Source organism: Apteryx mantelli, chromosome 7, assembly GCF_036417845.1.
Source record: "Apteryx mantelli isolate bAptMan1 chromosome 7, bAptMan1.hap1, whole genome shotgun sequence".
Lineage (NCBI taxonomy): Eukaryota > Metazoa > Chordata > Aves > Apterygiformes > Apterygidae > Apteryx > Apteryx mantelli.
In genome coordinates, this window is record NC_089984.1 from 9,517,398 (window position 1) to 9,544,669 (window position 27,272).

The following is a 27,272-nucleotide window of genomic DNA, read 5'->3' on the forward strand; positions in this document are numbered from 1 at the left end:
TTGTTTTCCTTATTCTTCTGTGTAGGAAGTTTATTGAGGCATGTTGGGGGTAAAGGTTTGACCTCACCTTAATGTGTCTGTCACCAGATGTCTCAACAGTAAGGATTAGATTCCTCTTTTTTTTTTTTTTTTTTTTTGGCAAATGATCCTGGGGCTGTGCGTTTGTGCCCCCTTCCCTCCCAAAGTGGTGAAAGGGGGGCGACCTTTATTCTGGGATGTAAAAATAGTCTTCCCTAGGGAGTACATCAAGGGGTTTCGGCAGAGATGGTTTTCGGGAGTGACGCGGGGATAGCTGACTCTGCAAAGAGGTGGCACTAGAGTTCTTGGCACCCCTGCCTGCCTGCCTTTCTTTCTTAAATTTTATTTGTTTCTTTTTTATTCTATATGGCAGAATACATCAGTTCCACATTTCCACAGAGGTTTTTCTGTACTTGTTAGATGAGTGTTTTCAAATCCCCTTAAAAACCTTACACTTCTACTGGATCCTCTCCTCTGCAAGAGAAAAATGTTTGTTAATAGGTCTTATTTTCAGCACTGATCTTATTTTCAGCACTGTTAGCTCCTTTTCAAGTCTAACTGGAGCATTTATTCTTCTGTAGAGATGGAAAGGCTGAGAAAATGTTTAATGCAATAAGATATTTTGGGAAAATATTTGAAGTTGCAATACATTATGTATATCCTGTGTTGTTACATGCAGTATCTTACTAGTATGTGAAACCTCGTTCTGAGACACTCAGATCTGTGGCCAGAGTTACGCAGGGTTAGCCGGTACTTAGGTACTTCAACATGCAGCCGTTTGCCGCAGAAGAGAGATGCTAGTGGCACCCCTATTTGCAAGCTGGAACGATGCTTGTGGCGTCGGCTAGCCTGCCGTTGGCTTCCCCAGCCCAAAACGAGCATGCCACAATCCTGGCCGCCTGCCCCCACGGCAGGCGCTCCCCCCGCGGCCACCCCACGGCCTGCGCCCGGGCTCAAGCCGGCTGCCTCGTCCTGTGTGGGGGCGCCAGGGCTGGGAGTCCGGGGGCGCCGTCGAGCGGCGCTGGAGTGGCTCCACGTAGTGGGGCAGCTTGGATCTTGCTCCCAAGGTCCCACCGTCACCCAGCAATACATTGGGGTGTGCGGGGCAGAGGAGGAGGCACCTCTTTTTTAGTAATGGTTTATTAAATGGTTTTAATGGTTTATTAAATTTTTCTCCTCGGTAATGACGCAGTAGCGGTTTTGGAAGACTCGTCTCTCCGGATTTCAGAAGCGCCGTAGCCGAATGCTACATGCTATCCTTCAGCGCCTTACAAGGAATATGGGGTAGGCTCTGCTCTTAGCAGAGGGACCCGGAGCCATCGCCATGCCAAAAATGGGAATTCTGGGAGTTCTGGAACAGCAAAGATTTAAGTCTACAGATAATGAACTGTTCTCTTAATTCTACACTTCAGCTTCTCAGGCTATAACTGAGGACTGCCCCATCCTCTTTACGCCCTCCCTTCAGATACTTATACGCATTGATAAGATCCCCCCTCAGCCTTCTCTTCTCCAGGCTGAACGGTCCCAGCGCTCTCAGCCTTTCCTCATGTGAGAGATGCTCCAGTTCCTTAATCATCTTCGTAGTCCTTTGCTGGGCTCTCTCCAGGAGCTCCATGTCTCTCTTGTGCTGGGGAGCCCAGCACTGCACCCAGCACTCCGGATGCGGCCTCCCCAGGGCTGAGCAGAGGGGCAGGATCACCTCCCTTGACCTGCTGGCAACCCTTGTCCTAGTGCAACCCAGGATGCCATTGGCCGCCTTGGCCACAAGGGCACATTGCTGCCTCATGGTAGTGTATGTAACACAGTAATAATTTTACTGTGTTAATCTGTTTTGCTTTGTAGTAGATTATGATTTGATTGGGTTTGATTAGTTAAAGATATATCTAGAAAGACTTGGCTGTTGGATAATGCCATTTCCATTAAAAAAAACAATCTGTAAAAAAAAAAAAAAAAAAAAACTGAGAAAGCAAGGATGTTGGGAACAAGATGGGAGAGTAGCCTTTATCAAACACTCTTTCATTGGCTCAGTTCCTCATGTCCTTACAACTAGCTTTCATTTATGCCAGCTAGATATTTGGCAATAGCATCTATTTCAGTATGTGGATAGAGAAATTTCTCAGTGCCTACTGTACTTTGTTTTAATTTTCAATTACATAAAATGCTAAAATAGACCACCAGAACTAAGCAACAAGTTGTCGGAGTTGCATGGGTTTCATACCTCCAGAAAGTTCACTACCAGTTTTAGACCTGTATTGCCCTAACTGGCAGTTTGTGTTAGGAAGCCCCATCTTCCTCCCTTCCCTTCGGCTGTGGGGTCAGTAGGGGGCGGCACTGACTGGTTCGGGGGGGTCTTCCCCCCCCCCCCCCCGAAGATGCTTTAAAATACAGAAAACTCCCAGCACCCTCTTTACTGGGCCAAAAATAAGTTGTTATTAAACATCCCATAAAATATATTTGCCCAAAGTTAAGTTTGCAGGTTACAGTTAATAGAGGAGGGCATGGGAAGGGAAGATGTAATTTGGACTTGCACTTAATTTGCAAACTTGGGAATGTTGTCCTGGCTTCCTGTATTATAATGTTCTGGTTCTCTTAGTTACTGTGTGCGAGTTGGAGGGCTCACACAGAGGAAAACAATTTTTTTTTTTCCCCTCTGATGATAGGTTTATGTGGAAACATTTCTTATAAGAGATTATCGTTATTTCTGTTGAAAACAGTTATTTTAGATTTGTGTATCTTCAAGTAAGTCTGTAATACATTACATATTAAATAAAAGGTTTAATTTTTTATATTTACCTGACCATACATCACAGGTTTGGAAAATTGACTACTGGCAACTAATTGTGGATGCTTTGATTAAATGCTAAGATTGTTTGGATATCAATTGTATTCAATCATTTTCAATCGTATAAGATTTTTTTTTTTTGAATTTCACAGATAATTTTTTAGCACCTGAGTTTTGAGTTCTCAACTCTTACTAATGCTGTATAAAGTGTTTATGCATTATAATTGTATGTGGTGCAATATTCTCCTTTTCTTTTTCCTAATGTAAAAAGTATACAACTCAATGGGATGCGCACTGGGACTCACCTTGAACCAGCAGCCCTATTTCTGTTGATGAATCAAGACTGTTCATGTGTCACAACAGCAGAAACACTTTATTTGCCTTATTAAATGCAACTTTAAAAAATGTTTGATTATACTAGAAATAAATATTTTGATAATAATCCTTTGGTGACAAAAGGGAAACTGTACATCGTGCCTCATAATGAAGGCTTTGGTACGGCACGATACAAGTGCGGTGCCGGTCTCGTAGCTCTCTTCTCACTTCAGAAGAACAGAGCTCGTGGTCTGTGAAATACAAATCAGTTAGGCCTATGAATCTTTCTAGCACACCATGGTAAAAACCTAGTACATGAGTGTCGTACAGAACTATTTGCTTATTATTAGGGATTACTTTGTCTGTAATTGTTAAAATAAAAGTTTTTAGTGATCCTCCTAGCTGTATTGCCTGGAGCTGTTGCCAGGCCAAATAGCAGTTGAAGCCGGCCTTTGGCTGGGGAGGAGCACGGTTCCTCGCAGAAATAAGCACTATTGCCCAGCGCGTTGGAGGCAGTGTCCTGCCAGCCCGGCTGGCTGAGGTAGCGCGTCGGGAATGGGCTGTGCCGCTTAGCGCTACAAGTAAAACTTACGGGAGGTTAATATTTATTTCACGACAGTTTGGAAAGGTTCAGAATTTGTTTGTCACGCGGATTCCTTTGGAGCAGAAGTGACTGGAAAACTGTGGATCACAGAGCTGCCTGTTGAAAATTTCACCACAGTTGTTGTGTTTTGGCTTTGAAACAACAATATTTTGTTGCAGTAGTTTGGCTGGCTCTGTTTGGAAATTAATTTGTTGTCTTGCTTTACTTGGGAAAAAATGCTAAAGACTTATGCTACTTCCTGTTGGAAAATAGTAGTAAGTTACAGAATTAGCACATTAATGCCAATTATAGAATACAATATAATCCCAGTGGAAATTTTTTTTGTACGCAAGCCCATGCATACGTGGTGAGGTGTCTTTAGCCACTCTGGTAAAACAAACTTTTGCGTTGCTGACAAGTCAAGGAAGCAAAATTTGGCTCAAAAATGTTAAAATCAACATTCATTCTTAAGGAGGCAGATGTAAAGCTTCTTGCTGTACAGTGTTTCATCAGTGAAACAGGAGAAGGATTAAATATTTTCAGCCTTCACACTCCTTAGAGGGTCTTACTTTTGACTCCACGATTTATTTTGCTGGCACAGGTTGCTGTATTGCTCCCCCCACACACACACTTCCTGAATTGTGCAGCTTGGGATATCACTCTTCTCCATGCGGTGTATGAGTGTCCGGAGAAAGAGGAAGCCTGTTTTCTTCAGGGGCTTTACTGTTATCTCAGAAAAGACCATATTGGACTTTTCTGTTCTAAGCAAGTACTTGCTAGCGCGGAAGAGAATCGATGAAGGATTGCGTTCTGCGTTTGGCCTGCGCTGTGCTGCTTCTGCCTTTCAGAAATGCACTTCAAGAAGCCGGTAGCTAGTTAATAGCCTTGGCATGGAGCTCTTAGGCGGTGGAAGCTGGCAGCAGCAATTCCCAAGTAAGGTTGTGTGTGTGGCATACGAGCGGGGAGGAATATGGTGGCCCTGGGCAATGGCAGCCTGGCGCGGCGCCACGCTCCTTTCTCTACTTTTCTTGGAACTGTTCCTTTGAAGCTCTAATTATACGGTGCCAGGAGAATCTGCAGATAGCGCAGCAATAACTCCCACTGTCGTTGCACTGGATTTCGGTTTATTTGGGGTGCAAAACTTGCACGCAAACATTAGATCGTATCACAGTTATCCACAAGTTTTGGCTAGTGTTCAGAAGATACAGTATGTTTCAGCATGGCAGCTTCTAAACTGCTAACTCCAGTTAGACTTAAATGTGTTTTTTCAAAAGCGTTTATTAACTTAATTCCCTTTGCCTTCTATTTTTAAACTTGCTGCTGTGCAAAGTCTTGCACTTAACCTCCTATACCCTATTATAGACTATCTAAGTCAAATTTCTCTCCAGATATTTAAAAAAAAAAAAAGGGGGGGGATTGACCAGCCAGAATAGTTGAGTGGAATAATTGAGTGGAATTTGCAGGAGAAAGGGACAGGAGAAAGATGATTTTATAGAATGATTTTGGATGTGCTGTCACTGAATGTTGTCTTTAAAATTTTGCCATTTGACCAACTGCAAAAATAAATTTCTTTTTAAGAGGTGCAGGTCTTGTTCACACTCTACCTTAATCCAGAGTTTCAGAGCAAGCAGGAAAGCATATGAGAAGTCAGATGAGATGTGAGATGAGAGACGAAAGGCTTGGCATATTTGGCTTAGTAAATGCAACTGAGGGGAGGGTATGGTTGTTGTCTAAGGATGTATCGGGGAGAACTGTATAAACTGTAGGACAGTGGTGGCACAAGGTCAAATGGATGCAAACTGGCGCTAGATTAATTTAGCTGGAAGCAAAGTTGGTTCCCCCTGCCCCGAGGAGTGGGATTCTAGAAGAGTCGTCTGTGAAGGACAGAAACGGCAGGAAACCTAGTGGGCCCTGTTGGTGGAGCTTGGAGCTGTGAAAGGGGGTTGTTTGTCGAGGTTGCCCATAGCAGCAGGGACTGCAGGCTCAGGATATCGTTTCTGGTTCTCTGTTCCAAATGGATTCCTCCTCCCCCAGTGAAACTGTTTTTGTTGTTGTTGTTGTTGTTGTTTGGTTTTGCATTAAGACGAATGTTTGAACTGAGAATGAGAAGTATTCTCAAAACTGCCTTACTGATATGTAAATAGCTGTGTGTGTTATGTGAATGATACTAGTAAATATTTAGTGTTAAGCTTTTCATTTACTGGCTAAGATACCCAAGGTTAATACTAATGTTTAACAAACCTAGCTGCCTCACAACAGCTACACATAGTACTCTTTAGCACAAATGCACTGCCAAGAAAAATTTCTTCTATGGTACTGGAACTGATTAATTATGTCATTTCATTTCAATACCATGAAAGTAAAAGGTGTAATACTAAATTTTACTAAATTTTATTAGACTTTAAAGATATGCTTTCAAAAGTGCATGTAGATACACACGTTTGTATATGCAATAATGTACATCTCTTCCTGTTTTTAAATTTCCCCAGGTATATGTGGAATTTGATGACCTTGAATGGGAAAAACGAGAATGGGTTAAAGTTTATGAAGATTTTGCAACCTTCTTGGTGGAGTACCAGCTGGTCTGGGCAAAAAGAAAGGACCCAAGCCAGACTCAGGGATCAAAGATCAAACAAATTCAGTGGCCTGCATTGGTAAGATACTTAAGCAATAACATTTATTAAACTATTTTACTCTGTTTAATGCTGTCCTCCTTAGGAAACTGTCTAGTTTAATGGCTGCGGTTGTGGGAACTGGTGAGCATGAGGGGAGGAGGGGAAGAAAAGAATTATAAAATACTAATCAAGCGTGTTTGTGTTGAAAGGGTGGGAGCAATGTGTAAAAGTCACTCATCTTCATTTTTGAAACAACTTAGAGTGCTGCAAAACTAGTCTCTTTGAGTGGTATTGATAGAATTAATAGCACCTTCTGTGGCCAAAGCATCTTATAAATATTAGCTTAGTAGCAGCATGTTGCCCTGCTCTATGGAGGGTTGAATTTAGGGTGAAAAACAAACCCTTAAGCTTGTGGCACCTTCTTTGTGGGGGTTGAGCATATCTAGAATTTGGGTCAAAGTTTAGAAAGATGAGAAAACCGAGCAAAGATCAACCAAGGAGGTGACATAATTGCTTGCCTGGATTATGAGGTGATACTTGTGACTATCTCTGGACTGATGCCCAAACATTTAAGCTGCTGAGAGAATTGCTAGGAAGTTGTGCCCATGTTTGACAGGCATTTAGGTAGATCTGGGGAATACTAAGGATCTGATGAGGTCATCTAACAAGGACTAAGCATGTGTTTCTCTCTTCTCCAAAGAAACAAGTAGTACTTTCAAATTCTTCGGAAGATCTAAATACTTGTGAGACTTTAGAAACCTATTGCATTGGATGTTTTTCCTTTGTAGAGAGTTGGGGGAGAGGTCTCCCAGACTGGAAGGTGAAAAGGGAGCGCCAACAAATTTGTCAGAATGATGGAGATGGGGCACTATTAGATATATTTGATATTAGTCTTAGTACCTGTAATCTAGTTCTGGGGTTTTTAGAAATTCATTGTTGTAAAAATTTAGATGATATTTTTTCTCCTTTCTGATTTTAGCTGTCTCTCTGCATTTCATTTAAAATATTCCTTTCACGTTCTTGTCGCTGGGGACTCGATGGACTTTCTGAAATGCTATTGCATGATTATTTTTCTGGTGCTGTGGTTGGAGCCATCATTTTGAAGGCCCCAAAGCAGGCTGTTCAAGGAAGTTTAGTGATGGAAGAAATGCATAGAAATGCGTAGATGGAAGAAATGATATCTATGCATTTCTCCTCTTCAGTTAACTCCTCTTCAGTTAATATTCACGCTTGACTCAGCTTGTATGTTAATGCATTTAAGTAAAACTAACATTCTGGATGCACAAGCTGTTTCATACACTTGCATCTACAGGCAAATTTCTATTTCATGTTAGTATGTCATTGAGTAAGATTTTTCACTTCTAGGGAATTGTGTTGCTTGCTCTTTGAAACCACCTATGTCTCCTAGATTGAGATGAATATTTTAAAATTGGTTAGCATGTTAGAATTTATCTATATGCTTTGACTATTTTTCATGCCTTTAATTTCACCCTCTAGGATATAGAGATCCTTCTTGGACTTAGGAGTGTATTTCTAGAATGACTTCTCTTCTAGTCTGGCTGCTGATCCTGTCCCAAAGATAAAAGTATGCCTTTGCTAATGTGTGAACATGTTGTTTCAGTTGCACCTTCTTCTCACTAGAGACTTTTTTCAAACTTGCTCTGGTCTAGTGGAAATAGAGAGGAAGGCAGAATTTTTTTTCTACCCTCTTTGTTTTATGGACTTTTTATTCTTGCTTTAATATTCTTGCTCTTGAGGTGGCTGGTGGGCCTGAGGAAGAAGGTTTGCAAAAGATCACCTCCTGTTTCTACATTTATACAAAATAAAATTATATATTCCAAAGTGGGGCTCAAATAGGTTGTTAGGTCACAGTTTCCAGATGGTAAAAGTGACAAGTTCTCAGCATTTCTACTTGGCCTGCCTACAAATGTGCTAACAATTGTTGTCTCTGAGTCAAACCCTCTAGTCATCCCCATTCCAGAAAATCTACATTTGACGGAAAATACAGATACAGAATATAAACTTGTGAGTTAGAGCAGAGTCCTTCTGTAGATACCTCCCAAAATTCTGCTCCGTATCTTGTCCTCAAGGTGAAGATCACTGCGCTGAACACACAAGGCCTTGGGGAACAGGGAGGTACTCACGTTGACATAATACTTGGCTCTTTGTTTCCAGAACAGTCTGATGTAGTGGAATGAATGACCTCTATGAAGGGGTCTTTTCTTAGTCAGAACAAAACTTATTAAAGATGAGGAAGCAATGGAAGAGGTGGTGAAAATTTTGATTGTCACATGGTAAAAAGAGTGTCAATCACTTGATAGTAAATGAGCATAGAGTCCTGCTGGCAGCAGCGTGCTTCATCATGTTGGTGTCTTTCTGATGATGTTGGTTTAGATACTGGCTTCTGGTTTCCTTTGCAAGTGTGTGTGAAGAGAGATGAGATGTAGTGCTGCTGCCCTTTCATGTCGTAATCAAATTACTTTCCTTCTTGTGAGATGATTTTTCTGGACAGTGGAGGAGAACTTCTTGGCTGCCTCATTCATTGGTGTGATTGGAAACTGCACTGTATGTGAGGTGGCTTCTGGAGCGAAGGACAGAAGAGATTCTTTGCACAGTCTGTGAATGCTCACACAAGTGAAGTTTAATGGCTCTGGCTCATGAATAGCTTTAAAAGAATGTAGGCAGCATTAATTATAGTGTTTCTGAGTTGAGGCCATGCTCAGCTGTGCTGGGTACTTTACAAGCATAAAAGAAAGGACTTGTCCCTATTTTAGAGAGTTCAGAGGCTATATAACAGATGCAAGTAAATGCAGATAAACAAGGAAGCATAAAGAAATAGCAATGACAAGCAGTGATGTCAGCATATATGTGGCCTAGATATTAGGGAAAAGTGTGTTTGCAGGTAGCTATGCTGATGTCAGTGGAGAAGGAAACTTCTTGGCCAAAGGGGTAGCAAAGGAAAAAATGAAAGTATGAATTTTGAGAACTTGATAAGTGGGTAATGGAAGCGAGTGGTGTGTCTTTCCCCATTAAGGGATTAAGAAAAGTTGCCTATAAAAGGTCTTGGAAATTGTAAGCAAGTGCCTTGGTTTGCTTAACAAGGGAGGGTGCAGATAAAAGATGCAAAAAGAGGGGAGTGTAATGGTCAAAATGATGGACTAGGAGAATTATCAGTACTTTATAAATGAGGCAAAACTGATTTTGAATTCCTCAGAAAACAACTTTGAAGCAATTGAGATGATAGATAAGAATTTTAGATCTGTGGGTGGATAAGAACAGTTATATTTCAGGGGGAGTAAATTGATCTCCCAGTTTAGAAATAGTCTGAGTATTAGGATGTTAGAGATCAGTGATAAAATCATGCCTAAAATACAGTTCACACTGAAGGTTTGGCAGTATGATGGTATCTCCTCAGCAGTCAACAAGGGAGATAGAAGCAAGTAAGTGGGCAGGGTGACAAATTGTAGCCAAGATTTTAAGGTGGACAAAATAGTATACTTGAGCTGTCAATTTGAATTTAATTACTATCTCTCTAATTGCACATAAAAGTATCTAGTAATAAAGTGTAGATGGAGAAAGAGAGAGGAGTAAGGAGAGAAGTCTCTAGAGACATCTTTAAAAGAGTAATAGAGTAATGTGAAAAAACAATATAAGGTGAAAGACCAACTAGGAGAGGACACCACTGAGGAAACCAAAGTAGCCCTTTTTTATCTTCAGCAGCATCAACTTTGTGTGTTCAAGGCATAGAAAGGTGTGGACTGAGTGTTGTTTTTTTTTGTTTTATTTTTTTGCTGGGAGGGGGAATGGAATGGAAACTTCACTGTATTGGAAACTTCACGCTGTATTGGAAACTTCAGTAATGTGCTGAAATGAAAGTCTACAGATAGAAAAGAAAGGAAGAAATTCAATACAGCTGTTCTGGGGGCATGTTCTGTCAACTTGGAAAGAAAATAAGGGAAGAAGAGTATGATTGTAATTGAAAATGCAGTTAAGAGTAAAGGAATTCAAGATGGATAGGTTACAGCAAGTTTCTATTTTGAGGAAAAGAAGAGCCAGGACAATGTAAGAGGTTAGAAAGAAAAGAGTTGGAGATAAGGAAATGAATGTACTGAGTGGGAAAGCACCTGAGAAGCTTCTGCCCTTGCAACAAGAAAGGAAGGAGACTACTGTAGAACAGAGAAAGAGAAAGTATTTTATTTTGGCAGCTTCCTTTTGGAAGGAACTGGAAGTCTTGTGCAGAGTAGAAGCCACAGGGGAGAAGGATTTGACCAAGTCAAATATGATGAAAAGTGGGATTGGGGAATGGTTCCAGTTGGAAGGGCAGAGCTGGATATCAAGGAAGGTTACAGGCACTGGTGATAGGTCAGTGTTTGTGTGTGTTCTGCTGGGTACAGTTTGTTTTGTAAAGCATATGATGCCTGTTGTTATACCTATAAATAAAATATACTGCCTCTTGAGTTTGCTCGTGAATTCAGCATGAATTCATGTATAATAAATCAGAAGAAACCATCCTAATTCTCTGATGGTTTGAATATGGAGACTGCTTTTTGCTACCTTTACAGTAGTGTTACAGCACTCATCTTGTCAAACCAAACTATATTTGCATAACACTAAGTTTGGCCTATGACCTCTATGACTATAAAGTCCTGTGATAACTGTGCATCACTCCCAGTTTCAGTGCTGGCATACAGCAAGAGCTGGTTGTTTTGCACATTTCTGAAGAGAGTGTATACATATTAAAATTAAAGATAGACTTCATGAGGAGATCCTGAATATGTTTGGCTCCTAAGGGAAGATGACTACAGAAGCAACTCTATCCAAAAAAAAAAAAAAAGAGAGAGAGAGAGAGAAGAAAAAAGTGTGTATGTCTGCCTGCCTGCCTGCCTGTCTCACTTTTTCTTGGAATAAGTGAAGTCATTGCTAAACCAGTGGCTTGAGAAGAATCTTTGCTGGGACTCTGTCCAGGGCTCTGCAAGAATAATGCTGTAGACAGGCTTAAAACCAGGACAAAGATTGGACCTTCCCTAGCAATCAGTAACTCTTTTCTACTGCGAATCTGGAGTTGATTTACAGTGGATGGTGCTGCTCACACCTGTGTGACAAGGGCCTTTAGTCTGACCATCATACTGGTGAGGAGGTGGTCTTGGGGATGCATTTGTTCTGGTTAGATGTGAATGAGCCCCTGCGTTCAGGTACTGTCTGTGTGTTAGAGTACTGGGTGATAAAGTATAAAAGTAGAAGGGTTTGTGGGCTTGTCTAGGATTGGATCTTCACTGACTTTACGCAGCCTTTTTCCATTCCTTCTCCTGCCCCGTCAGTTGTCAGATCCTTTTGCTTGACCACGTTCTGCTTCAGCTAGCTTTGTGGTTTTGGGTTATAAAACAAAGGCATATAAAGGGCGTATTTACTGACATTTGTGTCAAAGTTAAAGAAAAAAGTGTACATTTTGAACAGTGGCCTTCTGTGGGGCTGCCAGATAATCTTCAGATGAATCAAATGCTTTACTTTGGCATGATTACTGAGAGTAGAAGAGGTTCTGTTTGTTCATAACTGCATATATCATGATTTACTGCCACTTTTACATCCATTTTGTTTCCTTTTTTGTCTTGATGGTCTAGTTCTAGTATTTTTCAGTAAGTTTCTCTTTTAGATGTTGGTTCCATGCATCAGATTCACCTGCCTGCAAAGTAAGGAGTTCCTGTAGATACTGTTAACTTGCCCCTGCATGTTCAATTATTTCACTGCGGCCTATTCTCCTTCCTCCTAATATCCTCTGCAAATTGAAAAATAAAGGTATACACTACCAGATACTGCAATTAAATCCTCAACAAACACTGTAAATATTCTAGTAGGTAAAAAAAAAAAAGAAAGAAAGAAAGAGCAGGATTACTAGGTATATAGAAGGCAAGGCAGAGAAAAGACTGTCTCCAGAGTCCTTAAAACAAGTAAAATCTTTGAAGATATTTCAGATTTGAGGGAAAGAAATCTTGATTCCAGGAAAACTAATCAAAACCTAATATGTGGGGTTTTTTCAGCTTCTCTTTTCCTTACATCTGAACTCCAGTGTTTGTATACCTTGCTAAATCGGGGTAATGATAAGATGTATACAGTGGAGGAGAAAATGCTTGGAAACTGTCAGCTTCTTGTGAAAGATTTAAGGCAGTTTAGAACTCGGGGAAGAGCAAATTTAAGTAGCTGACTCAGCAGAGCATAAGTGACCTGATTTTGGTGCATTGTGAAAGAGCAGAAACAGCAGTTGGAGATGGTTCAAAGATTACTTTGCTGGAGAGTATGTTACTTGAATATTCCCACCGAACATGCATGTCTCAAGCGGTACCACATCCCACCTGTGTACTTTGGCACTTGCTTTTAAAAACTGCTGCTTACTGGGAGTCGCTGCTTTCCTCATAGCCTTCTAAGCGGAGGCCATACCTTCCCAGGACATGCCCCAGATGAATAGCAATAAACTGAAATCTGTCTCCTCAAATGCTCTGTTGTGAAATACGGGTGTTGTCCTGTGGCTTTCCACTTTGGAAAAGAGTGATCAAGTGGACAGCTACTTTAATTTTTTTTTAACTTGCATTTATAATCAATGTAGATAATTGGTTTTTAATGCCAAATTCATTTACAGGAGTAGCGTATGCAAACAGGATTGCCAGAATTTCAAATAAAATGGAGTATGTTTCAGACTTTAGCTTTAAAATAACAGTAGCACATGTCATTTTGATGATATGGCCCTGGGAGTTGCTATTTTGGCAGTTCCTCTAGAGAAAGCCTTTTCAATATGTCACAGCATCCTGAAGGTCTCAATATGTCAGATTCTTTCTTGCTGGTAAGGCACTTTTCCTTGTTCTCCAAGAATTACACAAAATAAATAGGTAGATATTGTTTAGCATCCTTCACCTGCAACATTAAGCAGCCCTCTCCGTTGAATGCATTGTTGTCACTTGCACCTGTTCAGAAGAGAGATAACAGCAATGTAATGCTGGTGGTAATTTGTATGTATTCCAATAAAAGATATGAATACAGTTTCTTGAGGTTCCATCTTCAGGCTAACCAGTTCAGCTAGCAGGAGCAGGGCAGCCACAATTGCAGTAAGCTCTGTGCCAGGATAACTGCTTACACATGGATTTTTCTAACTGGTGCTGAATCCTGTACTGCCATAGTTATACTCCTGTTGATACCCAAATCAGCTAGTTCAAAATTATCGTAGGTATATCTGAACTGCATTCACAGTTCTGGCTTCAGTGTAGACCTATTCCACAGCTTCATCAGAAACAGAGTTGTGCTGGATCTGCTGGAGTTGACTGGAAAGTCTTAAAGTCTTTGATTTTCATAGTGCTTATGATAGACATTTTTCATTTATGCAGAAGAAAACAGATTACTATGTAGCTTTCTATATCATCTGAACTTCCTTGATGAACTAGCATGGTCAGCAAAATTTTGGAGGTACAATGGTGATGAGCAGAATATAGGCACATGGATGCTGTTGGTTGTTTCAGCACAAGATCTTGGAAATTCAGCTTCCAAAGCTTGGGTTTTAGAGGAATGACTGGGTTTGACCTGCCTTGTCAGTGCCTTTCGTGCATCTCCATCAGTCCGGATTCTCAGAGTCTATTTGTTGATATTCATGTAAATTACAACTTATAATATAAATGTGTGTGTATATATATATTTTATATATATTAAAAAAAACCCTGAGCTGTACCTACTCAGTGGGTATGGTGAGAGAAGGACGTCAGCATGGGCCTGTCCTAGGTGAGTGGTTGCTGGACAGAGTGAGTGAAGCTGTGCCACGAGAACTCCATCCACGAGCAACTGCTCAGGGTTTTTCTTGTGGTAGTGGGGAGGAGCAGCTGGGTGTTACACCTGTCAAATTCTCTTGGCAGCTAATTTCTAAAGCCACCCACTGTTAAAATCTCCACTGCTACTTCTGTGCATTAATGACTTGTCAGCTGTGCAATACTGAAGCACTGCTCTCTTCATGCTGACTTGAATAAGATGAGTTATGGAAGGCATAATTAGAGTTTTATGAGTTTCTTGTTCTTATTTCCCAGAATTCCGGTTGCTTCTGCTGGGTTTTGTCATGAATCCCATGACGTGCTGCTGTGTGAAGCCTCAATATAGCATACTCTCTGAAAAAGTATTTCTGCTTCTTGCACATTACTATTTGGATGCGTTTGGCCCTGTGGGAATGGAACCTGTTCCACTGTAGCTGAGACACAGAAGCTGAAGCGTAGAGTTGGTTCTGTTGGATGAAGTCAGAATGTCACAGTCGGGCCCTTTTACTGGGTTAGGGTGGAAGTTTTGCATTTTGCAAAGTATCAGGAATTTAAAGGAAACTTTTCCACAGTACCAAGAGAGAAAAAACTTCACCTCCACCTGGATTTTGGTTATTGGCAGCTAAGCAAGGCAACTGTTTCCTCTAAGGTCTCCTTTTCTGTGGAGTGATTCTGCAAAAGAGCATTTTTGTCATGTTACGATTTTATCTGGCTGTATTTTAACTTCTCCTCAACCTGCCATAGAACAGGTCCCTGTGGAACAATAGTATTCTCTTTATTTGTGAGGATTTTTCTTAGCGCTTTTGCTGCTTTTTATAGCAGGAGCAGCAGATCTCATAACTGCGTATGGTCCTTCCGAAGTTTGGATAATCAGAGTAAGTGGTATGGGGAGATAGTTACTTTGGCCTTTGTGCTACTAAATTCAAAAGGAGAATTGATAACACTGGGAGAAAAGCACAGAGGAAGATTTTAATCCTCTGAGCCTTGGAGGTGTTAATGTTTGGGATAAGAAGGAAATTAAAGTTGAAGAAAGGATAGTTTCTGTACTTCATGGGGTGAATGTGTTACTTGTGTCAGTAAGTGGGTTGTCGGGAGGGAAAGGAGATTGTCTCCTTTATGTAATCGGGACACAGCTTGGAAAAAATTTCACTGCTGCAGCCCAGAATCAGGGTTTGGTAGTGCTGTGGTAGTAACTTGTAAACTGTTTCTGTTTGCAAACAGGTAAATAACTCCCTTTTGGCTTAATCTGTTGTGGTTGTGGTTTGACGATGAATTTAACCACTCTTCCGTTTCACCAGTGCTGCAAGGGACAGTGCTGCCACCTCCCTTGTTCCCTACTTGGGCTTAACCCCTCAATTTCAGCTAGATCCGCAAGCTCTATCCCCTAGTGTGTGTACGCATGCGCGCGCGCACACACACTCTTGCTCTCTGCCCATATGCAAAAATATACTGCTACGCTCTTGTGAACTAAGCAGAGATCTAAGGAAGGATGAACTGCTGTTGCTTACTCCTGTTACACATTGTACTTGCGTAGTATTGATCGTTTTTGTTATATATTTTGGTTCCATTGTGTCATTCTGTGCTCTCAGGGCTCTGCATTGGAAGAAAGCTCTTAAAACAAGAGATCTCAATAGTTAGCTACCATTTATAGAAACTTCTTTTGCTGGCAATTGCTGCAGGCCTTCAGTTACACTAAAACAGATTAAACCAGATATTTGCAGCAAAAGGTAGTCTTTTTTGTTTCTCCTTTGTCACTGATGCTAAAACATTATAAATGGGTTCTGCATGATGCATTTATCATGAACAGCTCTTTGGTTTTTTTCATCATCTATGCTAGTTTCTTGTGGAGCACAAAAGAGTCAAAGTTTCCACAGCGACCTCATTTACTGCTCATGTTCTTCTAGCAAACATCTAATGATGTATTAAATAACACTTTTATTTTTGAAATTTATCTTAACTTCTGGAGAAAACTGAACATAGGAAAGAAGACCAGGAACTGCCTGTCAGTTCCAGGTATTTAAACTGCACAAGGAAGCCATCTGGGATAGAGTCTCTACTTTACATCTTTTGTGTCCTAAAGTTTCTGGAAATTTCACTTTTTCACAAGGTGACTGTCATTCTTACTTTCTGAAAAACATGCTCTTAAGCAGTAAAACCAGTATGTCTTCTATTCCCAGTTTCACTGTCATAATAGCACTCTTCTGGAGTATTCACCAGTTCGGTTCGTGTGCCTGTTTATATAGGAGTACATGTTATTTTCTGAATCCCACGTTGGAGTATTTATGTCAACATGGATTTCATCAGTGTTTCTGAAGCCCTTTCAAATTTAGTGGATCTGCATGTGCCTGCCGTAGCTGGACAAGAGCAGAGAAGGTATGACTGTCTGCAGGGTGCTCCACTTGTGAGGAGAGACAAGGTGCTGTTTTCTTCTGGAAGTCTGAAACTCAGTGTTGTGGGGTTTGTTTTTGTTTTTAGAAAAAAAGTATTGAGGTTCCCTGAAACTTTTGAAGAAGAAAAAATGTTCTTGTCTCTGGAGTCTGATTTTTCTGATGATGTTTTCTGTGCTTTTCTGCACTAATCTTTTCCTATGGGGGATTATGGGTGAAGAATTGTAGCATGGTTAGGCAATAACCAAAGACTAATGGGAATTATGAGGGACTGTGACAGGGAAACAAGGATGAAGGAGAAAGCTGCTCAAAGCATGGGTTTGTTTCTTCTGCTGAGCAGTTTTCTTCTCTTTTTCTATGGAAGAAAAAGGTTACAGAAGAAAATATTTGTTTTACCTTGGAAGCCAGTTCTGATTGCCTGACATGGTTTCAAAATCCATTTTCTCTACAAGCATGTGGAGACCAGGGCTGGGAGCATTTTGTTTTACCACTTCCTTTCTTGTGCCCTCCGAGTTACAACATCCATCCAGCTGCTGGCCCAATCGGCAAGTCAAGGCAAGGGCTAGAAATAGCAAATATACTTTGACTTCCTAAAAGAAAAAGAGAAAATTTCAACTGAAGGCTCTTGTGTTTTTTTCACAATGTGCATCTTGTAAGGATGATGGCAGTCTTAAAGGGAGGATGAACAACATTGAAACAATCTCTTTTTTTGAAGTTTGTCAGGTACTGAGAAGCAATCACTTCGTCATATCTGTGGTTTTACCAGCTTTTACAATAATCTTCTGCTTTTCTACCCTGAGCTGCATGGAGTATCCACATAAATGGAGGAATGACATACAGTGAAACACACTTTTTATGTTTGTTATTGTATCTGCTTGCTTTTGCTGTAAAGCATAAGGGTTGCTTCAACAGGAGTATTAGTAACTCTTTAAGTTATTTTATCTTAAATTCTTTTAGTGTGCATTGCAGGTTTAAAATGTATTACTTGGAATGATATCTTTAATACCTGAAATTGAATCAATGTAACGCTAAACTGTAAATTTAGAGCTACCTACATCTTTAGGAACCAAAATAATCCCAGAAAAATATTCATTTTGACTGACTTTATAAGCAATCAAAATAGTCCATTAGCCTTAAGTTCCGATGATTTTATTCCACTGACTAGGGAAAGGATCTTTGTTTGAAAATAATATCCTTTAGCAGTGATTAATGTTTTACTAGAGAAACATGGCTGGCCTCAACTAACCCTGAGTACGTCTGACTTCTTATTTACGGAGAGATGAATTATTAACACAATTAAGGATACAGTGTTTATTTTTTGTCTACTGACTGTCATAGGTTCTACACCAGTCATGGGTGTAAAAAAGTATTTTATTAAGGTTTTTGGTCTTTCATTAGCTGCTTTTCTGTTCCATTTTGATTGCTTTATGAAAAAGACTTGGTCCATTAGTTAAGCAGTTGTCAGAAATCTACATGAAACCTTGCTATTTAATTTTTGGCGAGAACTGTTTAAGGAAAAAAAATAACCTTTTTTGTATCATGCGTCATTCTGAAAACTTTTTGACCAAGTATTTTAATTTGAAATCTCCTTTCAGTTTGGAGACTAAGATGTAGGGTAAGTACCTCGTTTCTTGTAATAAATCATGCAGAATTATACTTCTGTTCAGGGAAGTAATTTGAGATTGCTTTGGAAAAGTCTTTTTTCATTGAAGTGCTTTGCTGTGATTTTTAAATGCGTATATTGAATTGCTACAAACTATATTAGTACCATCACAATAGGCACAAAATACTGTTTTGTAGGGCTGACTGAATGGATGCAGTAGGGATTACTGTAACATTTAGCTGAATCCTGAAAGGAGTCAAATAGTGCTTCCTATAGTTGGTTGATGAATGTAGCTATTTTGAAAGTATAATGATAAAGCTATATTTTAATATGAATACAACCAAAATTCATTTGTGCTTTATACAATCTTTTTACATCAACTTATTTGTAACTAGCTTTTTAGAGAATAGCGTTCACATGCATTTTGGCATGTTCGACTGGAATAGACTGCATTTATTCAAACCAGTGATCTAGTGAGACCTGGTTACCGTGCTAAAGCCTGTTGGTTTTATTTCCAGTCTTTCTGTTTGTTGAGGTCTTGCTGACAGTCCTTTTACTATTCTAAACTACAGTGCTTTTAGTACTGTCAGCACTTTTAGCATTTTAAATGATTCATAAATTTTTTTTTGTTGCTCTTAAATTTAAAGCAGACTTTCATATCTTGATTATCTAAAGTATTTCAGGAATGTCAGGGCCTATCCTTATAGTTTACAAAAAGGATAGTTTGAAGATGCACGAAAACACATTCCCTTTTAGGAACCTCTTTAGTAGTGGATTGTGTGCATGAAGATGTCTTTGGTACCTCTGTAAACAGAGGCTACAAATTTGGCAGAGTTGGATCCTCACCAAATTTTGAGGCATGTTGGTAATAGTTTTGATCCTTAAGACTGGACAGTACCTTCAGCTTTCAGAGTGCATCCTTCCATAGGTTACTTCAGGCTGAACTGATCAATACTGTTTTGCTTTTTGGATAAGAAGCATTTACAAGGTAATTTGAGGGCTGGTATAGAATTTGCTATTGATCCTTTATTGTCAGGGATAGCAAATGGAGCTATGCAGAGTCGTCTTTAAGATGGAGGGTGCAATTCGTGCAGTGAAAGTGAATAATATTTCAGGAAACTTACTGAAGAGGGCGTTAATTAATGCAGGGAAGTCTTTTGGAACTGTGTCATGTTGGAAATAAAATTAAAATGGAATCACTGTGTACATTTATTTATTAAGCACTTAGCGCTTTATGCACATTTTCTTACTTCCTACTAAGATACTAACTTCTGTCCTGTGGAAAAAAGCAGTTATGGTTTTGAATCAGAACTGGTTTGTAGCAAACAGTGACTTCTGTCGGGTGTCACCTAGAAAGACTAGAATTATGTGAACCTCGACTGGGGACCATCAGGTTTGCTTGTGAAGCTGCAGACAGTCTGCAGGAGTATGTGATCAGTCAGGACTGATGCTGTTCTAGCAGGATAATGTGTTTGACTTGATTTGCAGTCAAAGGGATTATGGAGGACTTTTATAAGTCTGACCAGTATGTGTAGTCCACAGAGAACCTGCTGTGAATCTTTCTTCCTTTCTTTTCCTCCCTCTGCAAAATGTGGTTGGATAGAAATGCATCTCCACTGTTGGTCTGAATGTGCACCAATTCATGTCTGCTTCAGACATCTGTAATCTCAGATGAGCTTTTCTTAGCAAAGAAAGTAAGTTCGTGTAGTTCTCAAAATGCAATCTGATGATAGATCAAAACCGTTAATATATATATAATGTGTGTGTATATAGATGTATATTAAAAGAAAAAATCTGTATTTTGGCAGTATATAAGCACTGTGGTATCCATGCTATATGAGCATGTTATGCTCAAAACAGGGCTTGATGGCATTCTTAATTGATTGTATGGTTTTTCTACAACCAGCTATTTTCCTATGTTACTATCAAAATACCCAGGGAACTGTGATTAATCATATTTTGGCACATGACTGTGAAATTACTGCCATTGCCGTAGAATGTTGATTTCAACATCTCGGGCTGCTGCAGTTGCACAATCTTCTAACGATAGACGTACTTGGAGTTCCTTCAATACAAATGACATTACTGGCACTCATAAGATTGTGTGCTGGATTATTTATTAGAATAACCACTGCACCTTTTATTGGGCTTTTAAACTCTCCTCCAAATATCTAAATCCAGCTTCTTTTTGAAGCGGGGAAGATGACCAGCGCTGTCTCTTCAAACTTTCCAAGTACCCGTACAAAGTATGAATGAAAGCGGAACCAGCGGCTGCTCCGTGTGGCCGGGCAAAGGTTAACACTCTTGGGTGTCATTTGACTGGTCCTACGTCCATCTGCCTTTTTGTAATAAAATGTCTGAAACCCTTAGCTATCAAGAGAATTAAAAAGCTGTAACTGAGAGCAGGTTCTACCATCTCTTTCTGCTTTCTCCATAACCCTCTCTGCTAGGTCTTTGTTCATTATTTTTAGCAAATTTTGGATAGCAGAGGAGACATCTTGGCTTTTTTTCTGCTGCCTGTTTTTATAGGATTCTTGACACTTCCTTTTATATTTTCATGGCATTTTAACGTATGCTTCAGTATATATCTTTACAATGTGTCACTGTTTTGGGGTTTTTTTTGATCCAAGTAGTTTAATGATTTAAAGAAAATACTGGGCTGTTGCTTAGCTATGGATATTTTTGGTATAGTAAGACTATCAAAGAGAGAGTTGGAATTATTTTCTGTAGGGTGGTTTTTTTCTTTTTTTAAAGACATATTTGTTTTTTAGTGGTTCTAACCAGGGTCTTAGCATATATTTGGTATGCCATTTGTGAATTTAGAGCACTAGCTACATCTTGTTTTCTTAATGTTGTTTCAGTTTAGTTTTACTATGTGATTTAATCCAGATTTTTGGTAGTTGCCTTTAAGGATTTAGTCTTTGAAATGAACAAAAAGATCTGTTTATTTTCATAAATGAAAGATGGAGATGGGAGATAACAGGAAAGTCATTGCAAGATTTATAAAACACAATAAATTCTGAATACTGTTGTTAAGTTGGCCAGCAATAACATCTTGACTATAAAAAATAAATGAAGAAAGCCCAGTAACTGTTGATACCAAATTTCTTATGGAAAATAAACTATTAAGCCAAAGCAGACATTTGTTTCTCCCTTGAAATTCTGTTTTCAACCATGATTCAAAACTGTGAAGAGCCAAAGAACATTGGTAACCATGAATGCAGGTAAAAATGAGCCATTTTAATTTATCAGAAACTGAGGTTTCTTTTCTGAGTTTCAAAGCTAGACATAAGAACATAGGTATGAACAGGCCACAGATTAATTGTAATGAGGCTAACATCTTTTTTTAAGCAGTGATGTCTTAAAACAGCCTTCCTGCCAGACTAGCAGAGACAAGGAATTAAAAGAAATCTTGATGCAAGATAAATGATAAATTTCTGAAAGTACTGTATGGAGCCTTGGCCATCAAGTATAGTCCAATGTTCAAACAGCGGAAGAGGCTTTCTAGAGCAGCTCTCAGCATGTCTGACTGTATCAGAACTCTGTGTACCCTGGATCTGAGAAAATATGTAGCAAGAATGTCTAAAGTCTTCTGTAAGGCAAATTTATTGTACATGTGTTAAATATCTATCATTTCTATCCTCCTGTGTCTACAGAATGCTGAGGAACCACATGTAAAACAATTTTAATCCTGTATGTTTTCAACAGTTGTAATTTTTGACCAGTGGTTTTATCATTATGATCCTCAAGTCATTTGTTTTGCACAGACTTAATCTTCTGCAGTGTTTTGGGTGTCCAGTGTCAGACTGTAACAGGGATCCAGCTTCACTGATTCCCCCCCACTTCTTTCACCACTTTCCTCTGTGGCTTTAATCAGTTCACCAAGCCCTATTTCTGGCTTTTCTGCCTTGTGGAGGAAACCTGTGATCTGTTTGTCCTTTGCCCGTCCCTACTCAGGGGACACTCTTGCAGGATGGTCACCCTTTGTGGGACCAGCTTGCAACTGGGTAACAGTTGTAGAGTGGGGGAAATAAAACAGTTCCTGACTGCAACTAAGTGATCAAATTCCATAACAAAAAAAATTCATCTTTCTGTTGTATGTAGAGGAAGGACAGATTTATTTATTTAACCACTTGGGCATGGACTTGGTAGTGCTCTGCTTCGAGAATAACAGGGCCGTTTGCAGGTCTGAGTCACTTCTCCAGTCTCTCACAAGCAGTGGTTTGCAAACTGTTAATAGTTTTTAGGTTCTACTTCCAACCATGAAGGCTAGAAACATAATTTTATTATTGAAAAGTGATTTCCTCAAGTGTAATGGTAAAAGGTGAATTCCACTGTCATTTCTTAGGATCCCTAGGCATAGAAACAGGAATGAGGACTTTTTTCCCCTCATCTTGGATGAGTTCTTACTTTGATAAGATCTAAGCAGTCATCCAAATATTTGGCTATAGATTATAACATAACTTCTTTTGTCTACTTCTGGGTGTGTATTGCTACTCTGCTGGGAAAGAAGGATTTGGTTGCTTCTTCCTTTGCCTCCAGGATGCGCTGGTTGTCTTGAGATAGAAAGTTATATCTTACTGTTTGGAAGGAGGTATTGTCCGTAACAGGTAGGCATTAGAGTTGTGTAGTTGTCTACTTGAACTGCTTGTTTGGTTCCAGGTTGACTGGTGCCTGGTTTAATTCTCTGCTGCTTTTTGGCAAGACTGCAAGGAATATTAGAGCTTCTAGAGCTGTCTGAGGGGCTTGTTTCGAGAGGGAGGTTGCTGGCAGGAAAAGGAGGGAATTTGGGTTCATCTGCAAAGAGCTGGAAAAACTTGAGTGTTAGGGGAATTGGGGGAGGAATGCAAGTGCAGCAGTGTAGTTGTGCTGTTTACCATTTCTTCTGGTTGTTTTGATTATTTTTTTGATTGTTTTGGTATCAGCTTTAATTTGTCTAGTTTGAATTTGTTAGCACATAAGAATCAGTTTCCAGCAGTTGTTGCTTCACTTTCTTTTCCTCCCTGTAGCCAGAATGAGGTAAATGCTACACGCATAGCTTCTTCAGGCAAGTGATTGTTAGAATATAAAGTCATCTTTCTTCAAAATGCACGGAACTGATGTAGGAGCTCACTGGTGTCAAAAGGGGGAGTCTGTGTTCTCACATCAGTGAGAAGAGACTAAAGTTGGTTCAAATTATTCTGCTCTTTCACCAAAGCAGGTAGGTCCTAGCTGCTGAGATAAATACTGTTGGTGGTAACTATTGTCTCCATTTTACCTTTGAAAGGAGGATTATTGCTGCCACAGAAGATTGCTGATCAGAAGAGAATGGAGTCCTGAGGGTTTTTCCTTTTGCTACTTTGTGGTGCTGTTTTCATGCTGTCATTTTTGCCATTCTTGGAGGAAAGGATGGGAGAGAATCCCTCGCATTGATTCCAGGTGGGGTGTTGAATACAAGTGTGGCTACTGAAAGGAGTGTGTATGTTTGTTTGCTTGGAGTCCCAGATTACCAGTGTCATAGCTGTACAACTTTTAGTAGAGCTGTCAGAGTAGGAAAACTCAAAGCAGGAAAAAACCCTTAATAGTTCTCCATAACAAAGACTTAAACTGTGGTGATGGTCGCAGGCAGAGCAATGTTGCTGTTCAACAATGTCTTCGAAATGTATTCCACTCTTTAGGGATCACTGATTCCTTTTCTGTAATGCCTGGGAATCTCTCACTTCAGACAAACGTGATGCTGAAGGGATGCATGCTTCAGTCCTGTTCTCTTCTTCATCCCCAGTTCTCTCCTCTGTTTTGCCAGTCCTTGTGCAAGGATTCCTTCCACAAGCCTGCTGGCTGTAGGAAGGCTATCTCTGCCAGGTTGGAGATGTTCTTGTAGTAGAGACAGATTTTCACTCCCAGTATTTCCTAATCCAGTCGCAACTGAGCAGTGGGCTGCACCACCTCTCCTTAAGTGCTCTTGGAGGTCAGGTTCTTGGGTCCAGGGCTGCGAGTACCTTATCTTCAGGCCCTTCGTGACTGCTAGAGCTTTGTCTTAAAACCAGTGCTGCTTAAAACCTCTTCTCTGATACCTTAAAGATGCCACATTTGCTTCAAATCTCCTGTCACAAAGCTCTTCCCTTATGGGAGCGCTAGTTTCATAGTTTGCAAAGATTCAGCTTCAGTGATGTTAATTCTGCAAAGAAATTTGAAAGCATAATAGCCTAGACCAAAAAAAAAAAAAAGGACAAATAATACAAATATAGACACAATACACCAATGTGCCATTTGTTCCCTCTCATTTTCTTCGCAATTCCTGAGAGCCATTTGGTATTTCTTTAGTGTCCTGGATCCTTCATCCCCTCTTGTGCTGTTCAGCTGTCTTTCCATGGTGCTGCTGTCTGCCTCATGCTTAGGGTGTGTGCCCCTTTTATATCTGTGTAAGAGAAGGGATGTTTTTAACATGAGTCAGTCTGGGGACCGTGGAACTAGAGCTTCCCATTTTCTGTGCACTGCAGAATTGTTAACAAGGAGCATTTCCTCTAAGTAGTCTTCGTTGTCCCCTGAGGACAAGGTTTTTCCTTTGTGCAGTTACTCTCCATAGCTGCTTTTTCAGAGTTGGATACCATGTTCTGATACTCCCTGTGCATGGTCAGTCGTACCACTTTACTGCACGCACTGTATGCAGCTGCCTCCAGAAAATGCTCCGCTCAAATAGTGAAGTGCACATGTGCATGAGACAGTCGCGTGTTCAGTCATTTGAGGAGGGCGCAGTCTCCGTGGCCAAAACGCAGGTGCCTCCCATGGCCTTGCGCCCGCCTGTGCAGTAACTGGTGGGCATAACGCTGCTGCGGGGCCGTCGGTGAAGGGAAGCGGGTTGTGGGCTGCCTGCCCTGCGCTCCTGACCTGCGCTGGGTCGCTGTGCGGGTGGCGAGGCTGGCGCAGCGCTGCGGCCAGTCCGGCTCGCCGCTCCTCTCCGCGGCTGGGCGCCCAGGGTGAACGGTGTTGGGCAGGGCAGGTGGCAATGTGTGACGCCTCCACTCCTGGTATCGCAGAATGGGAGCTGGCTCGTCACAAAATCCCGCGGAGAGTTGTTGGTATACCAGTAATGAAGTGCTACACTCCAGCGCGTGACAGGAGCGAATTGCCACTCTGGGAGGAACGTTCACTAATGTTTTGAAGAGTTCGAATGTGACTGCAAAGCCTGTCATGGTCCTGTGACACCAAAGATGGCATTTCAGTCTCTTGTTCATCCTCTGTTTCACAGAGGGAGGACTATTATTTTGGATGGTAGGGGAATAGGTTACTCGATGAGTATAAACCTCTCTGAGATCTACAGTATAAAAGATTAATATTTTTGAAAGGTATCTGTCCTACATTTGGATAGCTCTCTGTGTGTGTTTGAAATGGCAAATGCTTTGTAAATTGATATTGGAGTATTCCAATGGTCTTAATTTGATTAAATTCTTATTCTTTGTAAAAGAAAAAGGCAAGAAAAGGGTTGGTAAGCTCAGTTTTGAAATAGCATGATGACTTACCACACTTTGAATTCATGGAGGAGAAGTCGGAGGAAGGGGATAAAAAAAAAAATAGGTACATGAATATATAAGTAAATATATGGATTTTTTCTGTTTATCAACCCGTGGAGTACTAAAGGCCTGTATGTATTGGTCATGCAGCTCACATCATCCTTCAATGGTAACTTTTTTGTGGGGGTGGGGGGAATCGGTTCCAAACTTATTCACCGATTACAGTACAGATCTCAAATATCACTAGAGAATTGTTGTCACATATAATGTATACACATTTTAATTATTTGCTGATCTTCACACTAATAACAATCTAAAAATATTTTTTCTGCCCCAGTTATTTATTGCTTCACCAAAAGAAGAGGCAGCTTACGTCGCTGAAAATTGACATGAAAGGTCTTGCTAGCTAATGAAACCTTTAAATTCTAGGTAGCAACATTGAATCTTCTCTTTCTGTTCTCTGCTTTATACTATAGGAAGGGACTAATTCATCATATAAAAAATTAACAGGATAAAAAGACTTGATTTATTTTATGGTTTTATTCTTTCTCTAAGAAAGAGAAATATTTCAGTTAGGAATTACTGCTCTTGACAACAGTATCCTCTTGAAGAATACAGCGAGTGATATGTATGCATGTAGCAGCTATTTAGGGGGTGGTAATGAGGAGAGGAAATTAATACATTTTTCATGACTTGTTTCCAGCACTGTAGGTCAATGGAGATGGTATCGGCTGTTTACTGTAGAACCACATCCCGTCTGCGTGAAAAGGCACGGGGTTATTAGCCAAGTCTGTCTCCTCTGACTTTTTTTGTTGAGATTGGCACTGCTTAATGCCATGCTCTGACAGCATTGCTCAAAGCTCCTTTGTCCGATGGCCTCCATTCTGCCTTTCTACCAAAGGTGTTTGTCCCTTTTGGGGGTCAAAATGAATATCAGATTCTATAAAATCTGAAGGTGGACAGGGAGTTGCCACTGCTTTTGATGTCAGCACTTTCACTGCAGTCTGCTAGTAATAAGCAGTTGATGCAAAACGTTAACATCTGTTTACCCTACTTTGGTGTCAGGCCTCTCTGTAATGTTTCTTTTGGGTTCTTAAATGGTCAAAACGGATGTGTGTTTTGACAAACTGAAGGTGGTAAATTTGTAACGTGCTTACTGAGGTTGAAAGGCAAGTTGCTATATGCAGAATTATATTAGAGGATATTTGCATATTATAGTCAAAGAAGAGCAGACTTAGAATCTCCTGTCTGCTAATGTTGATCTGTTCTTTTGATTTTGGCAATGTGATGCATATGAATCATATTTAATGGCACAGAGAAGGCAGCGCACTCTGTGCGAGAAGGAAGCCATGCATATTGCATCTGTTTGAGTCAGCACCTAGCGTGTTCGGCTGTAGCTCTCGGCAGAACAGGCTGGAGGTTATTTGAGGGTACTGTGAGTCATCTTGGTGCCTTCTCCTCTGATTATTAGTCTACAGGATGGCATGCATCTTTAGCACAAATCTGTATTCTTTTGCTCTTAAAAAATAATTTTAAATGAAAACAGAATAGTGCAATTTTTTCAAACGCAAAAGACTAATGATTATAAGAGGGGAAAAATACCTCTAATATAATAAGTATGTCATTTCAAGGTAGTGAGGCACTCATTTAAAGGTGGAAAGATATCCTTAATGTGCCTAGCTATTCCAGTTATATCAG

At 40.2% G+C, this 27,272-nt stretch overlaps 1 protein-coding gene across 1 annotated transcript in view; it reads left to right on the top strand.

Moving 5' to 3' along the window:
* JMJD1C (jumonji domain containing 1C) overlaps window positions 1-27,272 on the top strand; it is a 167,876-nt gene that overhangs the window by 48,866 nt on the left and 91,738 nt on the right. The window contains exon 2 of the mRNA XM_067299773.1: window positions 6,188-6,352. Coding sequence (XP_067155874.1) covers window positions 6,188-6,352 — 165 coding nt within the window. The remainder of the gene's footprint in view (window positions 1-6,187; window positions 6,353-27,272) is intronic.